This window comes from Amblyomma americanum, chromosome 2 (assembly GCF_052857255.1).
Source record: "Amblyomma americanum isolate KBUSLIRL-KWMA chromosome 2, ASM5285725v1, whole genome shotgun sequence".
In the NCBI taxonomy this organism is placed as follows: Eukaryota; Metazoa; Arthropoda; class Arachnida; order Ixodida; family Ixodidae; genus Amblyomma; species Amblyomma americanum.
Genome location: NC_135498.1, coordinates 183,233,361 through 183,246,813, shown reverse-complemented (window position 1 = coordinate 183,246,813; position 13,453 = coordinate 183,233,361). Strand labels below are relative to the sequence as shown.

Here is a 13,453-nt window from a genome sequence, read left to right as displayed (position 1 = left end):
CCCACACGCACCTCATGATTTCCCCTGCGAGATTTTTTAATGCTCTATCTAATGCAATCATTCTTTTTCTCATAACTTAGTTCGTTCGAACGTTATGATTATGACAAGCTCATGATGGCACGAAACCGCGATAGTAGCGATAGAATGCTTACGCATTAAAAACAGCCAACTTGTGTTAGATCCACTGTTGTCATGGCAGGTATAAGTGATCATAAAGAGGATCTTTGCGAAATGCAGCTTGCGTAGAAAAAACACAGAAAAATATCAAGAGAAAAGTGTTAAATTATTTGAGAGCAACTGCACTCGAAATAGAATCAGGTTTAGAGGCTTTTTTCCGCAGTTTGCAGCATTACCAGAAAGTTGTACTGTAATTGATCTATGGCTATTGTTAAAAAATAGGCTCTTAGACGAGCAAAAAGTTGTACCCACATGGACTCAAACCCCAATAACCAGCAAAAATAAACCGTTGTTTAATTCAGACGTGCGTCCCTATTAAGGTAGCCGCCCGACAGCATATAAAAGTTTTAAAACAAACCCCAGCCCTATCAAAGCAGCGAAGCTGGAAATGGCGAACAAGAAGTTACTGGTAGTCATGGGCCGCGCAAGGAAGCAGTGCACGTATTCCTTATTTTCGCGACTAAAGAAAGACCGCAGGAAGTTCTGGAGGCATATCGGGCTTAATAGTAAAGATAAAAATAAGGTTGGTTTTCCATGTATATTCCATGAAGGTCTATTAATTGATGACAGCTTAGAGAAGACAGATTTGATAGATTTTTTGGGTCACTCTTTTCTTCCAGAACTCCGTGCCTCTTTCAATACAATGACCGCCAAAGAAATGTAGAAACTATGTGTGATATAGAAATCAATGAACGAGGTATTACGAAGCTTCTTCAGCGTTTGGGCTCGTCGAAAGCTGAGGTCCAGATGACATTTCTGGCGGTATTTTGAAAATATGCGCAAGCTCAGCGGCGCCATTTTATGTGTATGATATGAGAAATCCTTAACCACTGGCCGTCAACCGGATGACTGGAAAGTGGCATGCGTGGTCCCAGTATATAAGCCTGGGCCACGGGAGTTAGTTCCGAACTAAAGACCCATTTAGAAGTACGGAAAGCTGAGCAAGTTGGTTACTGTTATCTATGGTAAAACAGCGCGGAAAAAACACGAGGACGGAACAAACACGACGACACGAGCGCTGACTTTCAACTGGTGATTTATTACGCACGTGTGTACATATACTATTCCCGCCAAACACTACACAGAACAAAAAAAATATTCAAGAAAGACAGCGTCATCACTGAACACATTAAAACTACCTTGCTGCAAATGCATGCTCCAAATAGGTGATTTCGTGGTTAGCCAATGATAATGAGGGCTTGATAATGCATGCTGCACCCGCCTTGACTACAGGCAACCTAAGCACACGTGCGCCCCATTGCTTCATCAGACATCCGTCATCTTCAAACATAAAGATCAAATAGTAAGGGAACTAGTAGAGGCATATCATATTGGCAAGGGGGGTGCAGCATGCATTAGCAAGCCATCATTATCATTGGCTAACCAAGAAATCACCTGTTTGGAGCATGCATTTGCAGCAAGGTAGTTTTAATGTGTTCAGTGATGACGCAGTGTTTCTTGAATATTTTTTTTGTTCTGTGTAGTGTTTGGCGGGAATAGTATATGTACACACGGGCGTAATAAATCACCAGTTGAAAGTCAGCGCTCGTGTCGTCGTGTTTGTTCCGTCCTCGTGTTTTTTCCGCGCTGTTTTACCATGGATTACAGACCCATATCGCTCGCGAGTATTGGCTGTAAAACATTAGAACGCATCTTATACACAAGCATCATGGCTCATCTTAAGGCAAAGAAAGCGATAAATCCTAGTCCACAAGATATTCTTCATGTTTTTTTTTGTGTAACTAAGCTAACCGAGTTTGTGCATGACATATGTTAATTACTAGACAAGGGTAGCAGCATTGACTGCATATTCATAGACTTCAGAAAAGTTTTGATGCTGTTAACCACGCTTTGTTGATTCATAAATTGCAATGCCTGAAAATTAATACCAAAGTAATATCTTGGATTAAGGAATATCTATATCACCGAACACAGTACATCACAATACATGGTGTTACATAGGACTTATCTGAAGAAACCTAGGGCGTTCCACAGGGTTCAGTGTTGGGACCCTTTTTATGTCATATATATTAATGATGTACCATGAAGCGTTACCTGAAGTATGCTGTTATTTCCCGATGATTGTGTACTATAAAGACAAGTGAAACATGTGCATGATCCTTCTGAGCTACAAGCTGGTCTAAATACCATACAGAATTTGAAGTTGCAAAAAGCCGTTCATTTATGTTATTCTCGAAAGAAGGATGTTCCTCAGGATAGCTGTATTGTAAATGGGCACCCATTAGAATTCGTTCAAGAATACAAACATTTGGGAGTATTTTTGACATCCAAAATGTTCTGGCACCACCACGTTGATAATATAAGCGCCAAAACGTGCAAATAGCTAGAGCTTTTTACGATGAAATACAAGGTCATTTCCACATGAAACCAGAGACTTCCTGTAGAAAACTTACAATAGATCGATTCTTGAATATGAATTTGCTATATGGGACCAACCGACAAATCTAGATAGAAACAAGCTGGGAAGAGTCCAATACATAGCGGCACGTTATGTTTCTGGCAGGCACGACCCCGAAGTCAGTAACAAATGTAAAACAGGAACTTAAATGGGAGCCTCTAGTGACACGCAGTTAAAGTTCACATTGAAACAGTTCCATAATATTTACCACAGTCAAGTTGGTATTCAACGCGAAAAGTATATTTTGCCACCAATTTATAAGCCTTAGCCTGTCGACCACGAACGCAAAGTTGGAGATTACAAATGTAAAACTGAGATGTTTAAAAATTCATTCTTTCTGTAGACTGCGCACGTATTTATTGATCACTCATGGCGGGTAATTAATATTATAGAAAATGAAGCCTTTGCTGCAAATTCGTGATGATTCTTCTTTTGATTGTTGCTCGTGGAGATTGTATTGTATTTCCTTGTATTTTTACTCCTCCTCCCCCTCCTTAACGCAAGACAGTGCCGCTGTGGGCAAATAAATAAATAAATAAAACATTCAATCTCACGTTCTTACTTATATATGCCCTCTGCTTGTGAGCTTTTGTGGCAGCGGTAGTAGAGAGAACATAATGACCAGAGCTAATCTTCATTCCAGTATTCTCACACTGCATTTGTGATATTCTTAGTGAAAGTCGGATTCGGAGAAAATCCTATTGCGTATCCGAGTTGGCCTTCTTGGGTCCAAAAGCAAAGTAAAGCACTGGCTTTGGGTCGCCTCCCAAACTTTTGTACTTCTCATTTTCACAGCCTTTTGGACCCCCGTGCCGAAAGCAGTGCCCTTAAAATCTCCCAGTATCACCAACATCTCACTTTTGGCAATTGCATGTGATTTACCGAGAAGCATGGCCACAGATACACTCCTATCCCTATGTGAGTGCGGCGGCGAGGGGTAAGGGAGTTCTTCACACGTTTGAAATAAAAACTGCTTGATCAGACCGTATTTTGAGCAAGATTTCTACGGCCGCGAACATCCGGAACCGCCGTGTATTTGAAATCAGTTTGGTTGGCGGTTATGTTCACGTGCACAAGAACGCCAATGGTCGTGTAAAGGTTAGAAACCTCGATTTCATTGTAAGTAGCAACGCGAGTAAGTTTTACCTCAGAACCTGTGTCTTGGATTGCAACGACATCATGTTTAACATCGTGACTCTGTGGTGTGTACTCCAGAACCTGTCTCCAGAACATCTGCAGTTCCACTGCCACACAGCCATCGAGGAGCTAGCCATCACCTTTCTTGTAAGGCTCTTTGAGAGCATCAGCGGCGTCATTAGTTTTTAAAGCTCCTTCTGCAGCCGTACGCGGTATGATCCCCTCATAGGATGCACTGGGGGTTGTTAACACTGGACTTTGAAGCCAAGCACCACTGTTGCGCAGAGCTGAGCCAAGACGCGATGAAGGCGACGGTGAGTCAACGAAACATTTGTGTACAGCATAAACAGGGCCGTTACTTTATCGACAGTCTGGCCGAGAGCACAACGGGCTCGAACCAAGGGACACGGTGATGCACCGGGACAGCGTCTCTCTCGCTTGATGTCTCCGTCACTCGTCTGCGCTTCTCCTGTTCGGCGCGGCTCGACGTTTTATAGCCTTCGATGATCGTTGCCGCAGCCAGCCCTTCAAACCCTCCAATCGGGTCACGGAACTGGTTACAGTTCGAATTTCACGAATGTACAAAAGGAGATCGGTCGTTCGAAGTTTGCAGCCAGGAAAGGGCTGCCAGCGAAGCGTCGGTTGCGGTTCGAGCCGGCGCTTGCGAGGGCGGAGCGGGAGGATTCCGCTGGGCCTGCCTGCATGAATCGCGCTGCAAGCCGCGACATGTCCGAGAGTCCGGACTTCCGTTGCGCAATGGCGGGCGCACGGCGCTGGCTCCCACGGAGGCCAGCGGAAGGCGTGCTCGGCCAAATGAGAATTAGGTGCGCTAGCAGTTCGGTTTTCACTTCGGTGCTGGTGTTCAGATCCAGTGTTCACGGATGGCAGTTTTTCGGACAGCGATAGTGTGTTAATATCCATATAAGCGGAATTTGCCATTGTCTACATTCATAGCTCCCAGGGAGTCTTCCTGCTACTCCTGGAGCAGTTGTAAACGTTTCAAGCGATGCGCCACAGCCCTTCTATGGCAGGTGCTGCCATCGGTGGAACTTTAGTGGCTTGGGTTGAGTTGCGATCCAGGTTGCTGTTCATGAGCAGCCTCTCACAATTAATTGAGCTGCGGCCGAAGACGGTTGGCCGCCTGATTACCTGCCCACCAGCCCAGCTCACCTATCCACCTCTCCTGCTCAGTGGGTGGCCAACATGACCAGGTATACATACATACTTAGGCAGGTTGCCCACGACTCGGTGGCCAGGTGAGCAGCCAACCTCGAAAACGGCTTCATAAAGACGGACGGACGGACGGACGGACGGACGGACGGACGGACGGACAGACAGACAGACAGACAGACAGACAGACAGACAGACAGACAGACAGACAGACAGACGGACGGACGGACGGACGGACGGACGGACGGACGGACGGACAGACAGACGGACGGACGGACGGACGGACGGACGGACGGACGGACGGACGGACGGACGCACGGACGGACGGACGGACGGACGGACGGACAGACAGACAGACAGACAGACAGACAGGCAGACGGACGGATGGACGGACGGACGGACGGACTGACGGGCGGGCGGGCAGGCCGGCAGGCAGGCAGGCAGGCAGGCAGGCAGGCAGGCAGGCAGGCAGGCAGGCAGGCAGGCAGGCAGGGATGATGCACCCAGCACAAGCTATGCTTGCCAATCCGTAAGTTAAGACGAGTAACCTATCTATCACGGGAGCAGCAACGTGACGATAATGTTGGTATAGAAACCTCATGCCGCCTTAAACCAATCAGCCTTTCGGGAACGTTAAAGCGCTATTCTGCTCCACTCAACATCAGACGAGTGTGAATAAAGCAGCTCACTTCTGCGGTAGTGATTGTCGCGGGCATTTGAGGCACCGTTATTTTTGTGGAGCTCAGAAAGCCGAACGACGCTTGCAATGAGAGCAGTTAGAAGAAGGGTAGGAACATAGCAAAAAATAAAATAAAACCTACATCATGCGCAAAAATCTGTGAGAATTCGTATAGCTCCTTTATTATCGATTTTTCGATAATTATAATACTGCCCTCTTCTTCCTGGGAGGAAGATGCCCATCCACACGTGCGGCCATGTTTCAAACATGTGGAATTCTCAGGAAGCTTTCTATGAAATCTGCCATTTCACATATACATTTTGCCGTCTCTTTTGATGCGCTTTAACCGGACGCTGTTTTGCTTATCACTTGTAGAGCCTAGCATGAGCATGCTGAAAGCCAGCTGCCTGGAAAGGAAGTGCCGCATTTCACAACGGGCGATGCTCCTGCAGCAGAGATGGTGAGCTGCGCAGCGGCGGAAGCAGGCTATATTTGCTGCGATGCGTCCAATCGGCCTGTTCAACAGGCGCGTGCCGGCACTTGGAAGGCAAGAGGAGAGTGCGTGTGTCAAACGCAGGAGGTAAGGGTTTGCTAGAAGTGTTTTCTAAATGAGGGTCTGCCATCAAAACAAACTGTGTATCATAGCAGCTAAGGATGCGAAAATTGCTGACATCTGGAGAAACAAAAATATTGATAAAAAAGTGAAGGACCTAGAAATTCCCTTACGCACACAGTCAGCTGGCGGAAGGCTTCAAATAGCTGTGGCAAGAGGATTTTTTAAATAGGCAACCATTGGCATCAGATGATAATGGTAATAGAAACCTGGTGCATTAGTAGTAGGAGGTTTCTGTGAGCATTGGGGTAGGCCATTCTAGAATACTGACGAGCAGAGGCCCCGACGAAAGATGAGCAGGCATTTACATATTTTCGTCTAAAAGCGATGTGTTCCGAACAGCGCGTGAAGAAACTTGCTGCAAGGCTGACTTAAGGAACCTTGAGCAAATAACCCCCACGAAAGGTGTATGTATCACCAATCACCAATCAGGAAATGGATTGTGGCAAGCAAGGAGAAAAACTCTGTTGAGAAGAATTCACAGTATTCGCGGAAGCACATTCTTTAGACAACCTTAGCGATGTTCAATTCATTTCATTTGTTTTAAACTCGAGGTTGAAGGCCCATAGGAGAAAAAGCAGAGGAAAAAGTGCCTGAGGGTCCATTCATGACAGCAGTGGCCAGAGTATCGACTGCAGTTGGAGTTCACATCATCAAACTAATTATTAACAAATCCAGACATCAATTTTTAACCAAACAATCGATGATGAAAATTCCAAGGAATTAGCGTGGCGCTGCTCCGTTCAGAATGAAGGCTCGAAAACATTGCAGCTTATTTCGCAGATTTCATGGATGTTGATTTGAATCTCATCACAATGTGATCATGGTTGTTGTATAGCCTTTGTCAAAAGTTTAGAGCCCAGGCGGTTTACTTCTAATTGCTTTCGTGGGGCTTCTGTAGTGTTCATGGAAGTCCTACTCATTGGAAGGGGTATGACCCGACATCTGCTTTCCTTAAGGAGATTTGGAACGCCGAGGATTCATTGTGAGCTACGCTGTGTGGCTCAGAAGCAAACCCCCGTGGCTCTAAACTTTTGACAAAGGCTGTACATAGGTAGTTCATTGTCTACCAAACACCGTCGCAATTCCTTTTTATTAGTGGTCTCAAAATACTTTTCATTCTGTTCATAATCAGAAGAAGCGAAAGCAGGTATCGTAGGGATTGAGGTTGATAATCGCAACGCCTGTATGGTACACGCCACTTATTACAGCTTCGAGTGCGAGCGTCGCTTTTTCTCTGCTTAAATTATCTGAACTCTTTGAAAAATGTTTGAAAGGTATTAGCTGCGAAAAAGTTAAGTATACATTACGCGAAATTTCAGATAATGCTCTGCCTTTGTCATTTTCGTGATTTTATACTTGAGAAACAGTTCTTGTTTCGGATGGTAATTCAATAAATTAGAAATACTGCGATAAGCTTATTCTGTAACAGAAAAATTGCGTTAATAGTACTGATCATTGCTGTTCCCGAAACAAGCTAGCAATAATTTAAAAGCGATGTGAATAATGCGTGGCAAATGGTCACTCATTTTTTCAGGGAAATAATATGGGAATCTGGCAAATGCTCCCGCATTTGATGACTTAAATTCACGCATTGAATCAATGTGTTGTGTACTTGCTATATTAGCGGGAAATGTCACTCCTAAGATTCTATGTTAACAATTTTAATAACAAGAGTAGCGAGTTTAAATGACGATATATAGCCATCGGTTAGTTTCATGGTTTAAATTTTTATCGCTTTAGACTAACTTGCGTTAATCTCAAGACCGTTGACATTGGACCAATTATCTTTGTCAACTCAGTTTCCGCTTTTCCGAACACCTCTTGTATGTCGCGACAAGCAGCAAACATGCTGGTATCATCGGCATAGAGAACATAAAAACCATCAGAATTGGGTTATACAATATCATCTACACATACATCCAAAAGAAATGACCCCAAACGAATGCCTTTCAGCACACCGGAAGAAATATCTTAAAGGATGACGAATGGTGCCCAATGCACACTGCTTCCGATCAGTTACATAAGATTTAAGGAGCGTTAGAAGTACACCGCGGACACCGTAAGTACTTTTTCGTCAACAAAATTTTTGAGCTAATAAATGTCAAAGGCTTTGTTGTAATCTGTGAAAATGCCGAGCGTAGGTGTCCTGCAATGAGTATTTCTGAAGATGAGGTCTTGTATCGTTAGTACTGCTTTTTCGATGGATTTGTCTCGACGGAAGCGAGGCTGACAGTCTCGTAATAAATTATGTTTGGTGAAACATTTTTCTATGCGCACGGACAAAATTTTTTCTAAGCCCTTCAAAAACACGGTTAATATAAATATCGGCCTCTAGTTAGCTGCATCGTTTTCTTTAGCGCCTTTAAGGATGACCAATATTTGTTTCTTTTTTTCTTGGGACTTGGGAACCAGTCATTTTTAAGGATGAGGTGAAAAGTATATCCTAAGTGAGGCAAGATAACGTCAATTACAATTTGACAGATTTTTCGTAAGATCCTTGACATCAACCGCCGAGCCTGTCGTCATCAGTAGGAATTAACTTCATACACACAAAAACTTTGGCAGCACCAGCAACAAGACCTACACAGTTCCTCGGTTTGACAAACTGAAATTGAAAGACCAACCTACAGTGCATAGACAGAAATTTCAGCGAAAATTCAGCTAGCTACAGCTGCTGCCGAGTGCCGGATCCCGGGGGTTGGTGTGTGTGTGTGGGGGGGGGGGGGGTGCAGCCTTCTTTTCTTGTTTTTCGTTGGTGACGTCGGTAGTGACGTCAAATGCGTCGGATATGTTTCAGAAAGGCACATGCGAAAATAAAACATGCTTAGTCATTTTAAATGCAAGCACATTTTTAAGGGCTATTTTAGAGAGCATATGTGAATTTGGAATAGGAATTTTCTGTGAAACATTGCTTTAAATTGCGGCATTGAAAAGGTTAAGAGCCAAGGAAAGACAACAGTTAGCGAGAGCAAGCAATGTATTTTAGATTACCAGCGAATGCATCCACTTATTGGAGGAAGTAACCCATTACAGTGCAGTGAGAGTGAAATAATGGAGAGAATAAGAATAAGGCTCAGTCAATTTGGCAGGCATTCTCAGGGTACGAATAGCAGCTTACCAGTAGCCCTGAGCAAGTACACAGTAGCTGTATATTTCCACGAGTAAACTATGGAGCGGGAACTTTGAGGCTAATAAAAAGGCTTTCGATAAAGTTGACGACAGCACAGGGCGCTTTGCCAAAGAAATTAAGAGGTGGAGAGTTAAGAGACAGGAAGAGAGCAGAGTTTCCCAGGGAACATACGCGAAATAATGATATTTTTTGCTGAAACCGAGAACATGATTTGCATGGGCAGTACATGTAAAAAAATTGAAGGAGATACTTTATCTCCGCTTTAAGGATACGAGGCTACCGCGTGATGAGTAACTGCAATATATACAAAGGGTCAATCTCTACTGGCCACACACAAAAAAAAACCCATAAATCGAATCGAAAGCCTCTCTTATCAAATTAGCATTTAAAGCATTTTGTGTTAACGCAACCAACGCTCAACCTCGGTACTTTTAGCGCAGTTACTGTGTAATGTTAATGGCATGCTACACAAGCCTCATGCGATTCAATCGATGAAAAGTAAAAGTCGAGGCAGATATTAATTGGTCATTAAGTGGGCACTTGCCTGACTCAAATTTCGCTTGTCCTCAGCTAGCTTTAGTAACGCGTGTACACAAAAAGACAACCAGCATGGTGAAGTAGTGTGACCGGCAAGCATTATTTGTAGATTTACAGATGTTTAATATAAATGTGAAATTCGAAGCACTCACCGTACACTTAGTTGCAAGTTAAGGTGGATGTGACGTCAGACTGAGAATCAAATCGTCTCACCACCAGACCCCCCCAATATTTTTGACTGCATTCCCCTGGTCTGGAAGTCATGTTTGAATGAACGCTCTTTCTTCTTTCTTCTTGGTCGCCGTTGTTTCTCCATGAAGTATTATGCATGCACATGCATAATAGCATGTTCAGGTGTTCTATCTGGAAACAGTGACGCTGTGCGTGAACACATTATCCAGTCGTATCTCTGAATAACGCCTACACTAAGTGCATGATATTTTTACTAACGTTTTGTAAATATCTCCTGTGGGGCTGCTTATGCATGCAACGTGTTGGGACTTTGCCGGATTTACAGTTAAAAAGTGCAGTGCCCAACGCAGGCGCTCATAGGTGAACAGGCAGGCATGGAGGACGGCACGGTTGCATTAGGCAACAGGAGGTATATATTTTCCTATCGTTCTTGTAACGCTTGTAACAGTGTTACTGTGATTACAGGTATATTACTCCTATTACTATTACTAACAATAATAATCTGACCGCAGTTTTTACGTTATATTTAGGTTACAGGCCTGTCAAACACAGAAAATTGCTTCAGGGACTAGGCCAGGAAAAATCGGCGAAAAAACAGAGAAGACCAGCACCAATGATAATTCAAGATGGGCTTGTAAGAAAACACAAGGAGTGAAAACTGTAGAAAAAATTGTTAGACATCATTCTGGTCACAAGAAACGAGGAAATAATGAAAAACTAAAAAAGAAATGCAAGAAAACAATACAGGCATTGAATGTATAGTAGGTGTCATAAGCACATGAGTAAAACATACATAAGAAACGTGCAAAAGGACGTTAGGTAACAATTATTAACGACAAAGGCATCTATAATAATATTAATAATAATAATAATAATAATAATAATAATAATAATAATAGCTTTATGGTCACAATAGATAATTCCAATATTCATCAAGCCTGTCTAAGGCAACAGCGGCTTGTGGGACTTGGCCCGGCAACACAACTTTAATATAATAATAATTGGTTTTGGGGGGAAAGGAAATGGCGCAGTCATCATCATCATCAGCCTTACTACACCCACTGCAGGGCAAAGGCCTCTCCCATGTCTCTCCAATTAACCCTATCCTTTGCCAGCTGCATCCACCCTTTGCCTGCAAACTTCTTAATCTCATCCGCCCACCTAACCTTCTGCCGCCCCCTGCTACGCTTACTTTCTCTTGGAACCCACTCCGTTACCCTTACAGACCAGCGGTTATCCTGCCTTCGCATTACATGCCCTGCCCAAGCCCATTTCTTTCTCTTGATTTCGACCAGGATGTCATTAACCCGTGTTTGTTCCCTCACCCACTCTGCCCGCTTCCGATCTCTTAACGTTACACCTATCATTTTTCTTTCCATGGCTCGCTGCGTTGTCCTTAACTTAAGCTGAACTCTTTTCGTTAGCCTCCACGTTTCTGCCCCGTAGGTGAGTACCGGTAAGATTATGCTGTTGTACACTTTCCTCTTCAGGGAAATCGGTAAACTGCCAATCATGATCTGCGAGAATTTGCCATATGCGCTCCACCCCATTCTTATCCTTCTAGTTATCTCCCTCTCATGATTCGGATCAGCTGTCACTACCTGCCCTAAGTAGACGTATTCCGGCACAATTTCTAGGCTCTCGCTGCCAATTGTGAACTGTTGTTCCCTTGCTAGGCTGTTGAACATTACCTTGGTTTTCTGCATGTTAATTTTTAGACCCATCGATCTGCTCTGCCTGTCTAACTCGTTGATCATGATTTGCAGTTCACCTCCTGAGTGACTCAGCAAGGCAATGTCATCAGCAAATCGCAGATTATTTAGATATTCTCCATTTATTCTTATTCCCAACTTTTCCCAATTCAGGCCTCGAAAAACCTCCTGCAAACATGCGGTGAACAGCATTGGCGAGATCGTGTCTCCTTGCCTGACGCCCTTTCTTATTGGAATTTTATTGCTGACTTTATGGAGGACTATAGTAGCTGTGCAGTTGCTATATATATCTTCCAGTATTTTGACATAAGGCTCTTCTACCCCCTGATTTCGCAATGCCTGTATGACTGCTGAGGTTTCCACTGAGTCGAATGCTTTCTCGTAATCAATGAAAGCTATATAGAGAGGTAGGTTATATTCTGCGCATTTCTCTATCACCTGATTGATGGTGTGAATATGATCTATTGTGGAATATCCTTTACGAAAGCCTGCCTGTTCTTTCGGTTGATTAAAGTCTAACGTTGCCCTGACTCTATTAGCGATTACCTTAGTAAATACTTTGTAGGCAACGGATAGTAAGCTGATCGGCCTGTAATTTTTCAAGTCCTTGGCGTCTCCCTTCTTATGAATTAAGATAATGTTTGCATTTTTCCAAGCTTCTGGTACAGTCGAGGTCATAAGGCATTGCGTATACAGGGTGGCTAGTTTTTCTAGCACGATGTCCCCTCCATCCTTCAACAGATCTGCTGTTACCTGATCCTCCCCAGCTGCTTTTCCCCTTTTCATTGCTTCTAAGGCTTTCTTTACTTCATCTTTCGTTACTGGCGGGATGACGCATTGCTGTTTACTGCTGTCTTTCTCATTAGCGCTCTGATTGCATTGGCTACTGTACAGGTCTGTGTAGAACTCTTCGGCTACGTTAACTATCTTATCCATATTGCTAATGACATTGCCCTGCTTGTCTCTTAATGCATACATCTGGTTTTTGCCTATGCCTAGTTTCTTTTTCACTGTTTTAAGGCTACCTCCGTTCTTTATAGCATGCTCGATTCTCTCTATATTAAACTTCCTTATGTCGGCTACCTTGCGCTTATTTATTAACTTTGATAGCTCCGTTAGCTCTATTCTATCGGTAGTGTTAGATGCCTTCATGTTTTGGCGCTTCTCAATCAGATCTTTCGTCGCAGTATGGCGCAGTATCGCAGTATCTGTCGCAGTAGCGCAGTATCTGTCTCATATATCGTTGGACACCTGAACCGCGCCGTAAGGGAAGGGTAAAGGAGGGAGTGAAAGAAGAAAGGAAGAGAGAGGTGCCGTAGTGGAGGGCTCCGGAATAATTTCGACCACCTGGGGATCTTTAACGTGCACTGACATCGCACAGCAAACGGGCGCCTTAGCGTTTTTCCTCCATAAAAACGCAGCCGCCGCGGTCGGGTTCGAACCCGGGAAACACAACTTTTGTTGCACTGAAATACACACCAACTACAATAATTTAATAACAAAAAGTTTAGCTATTCCTGGCAGGTAAAGCGAATGAAAAGACACATGCATCAATGATTTACGAGCCTAAAATATTGAAATAAAACGAAGTAGATATTCCAGCACAGCAGAAAAAAATTTATCTGGCAAGTCATTGCAAGCTTAAGGTACATACACACAGCACCTTGCCTCGCCATATCTGGCG

At 43.8% G+C, this 13,453-nt stretch overlaps 2 protein-coding genes across 2 annotated transcripts in view; one reads left to right on the top strand and one right to left on the bottom strand.

The window, feature by feature from the left end:
- Nucleotides 1-13,453, bottom strand: part of LOC144122060 (3-alpha-hydroxysteroid sulfotransferase-like) — a 131,267-nt gene that overhangs the window by 49,526 nt on the left and 68,288 nt on the right. The gene's annotated exons all lie outside the window — the stretch shown is intronic.
- Nucleotides 1-13,453, top strand: part of LOC144122059 (amine sulfotransferase-like) — a 70,623-nt gene that overhangs the window by 53,367 nt on the left and 3,803 nt on the right. Inside the window, exon 2 of the mRNA XM_077655575.1 lies at nucleotides 5,958-6,162. Coding sequence (XP_077511701.1) covers nucleotides 6,040-6,162 — 123 coding nt within the window. The 5' untranslated portion in view covers nucleotides 5,958-6,039. The remainder of the gene's footprint in view (nucleotides 1-5,957; nucleotides 6,163-13,453) is intronic.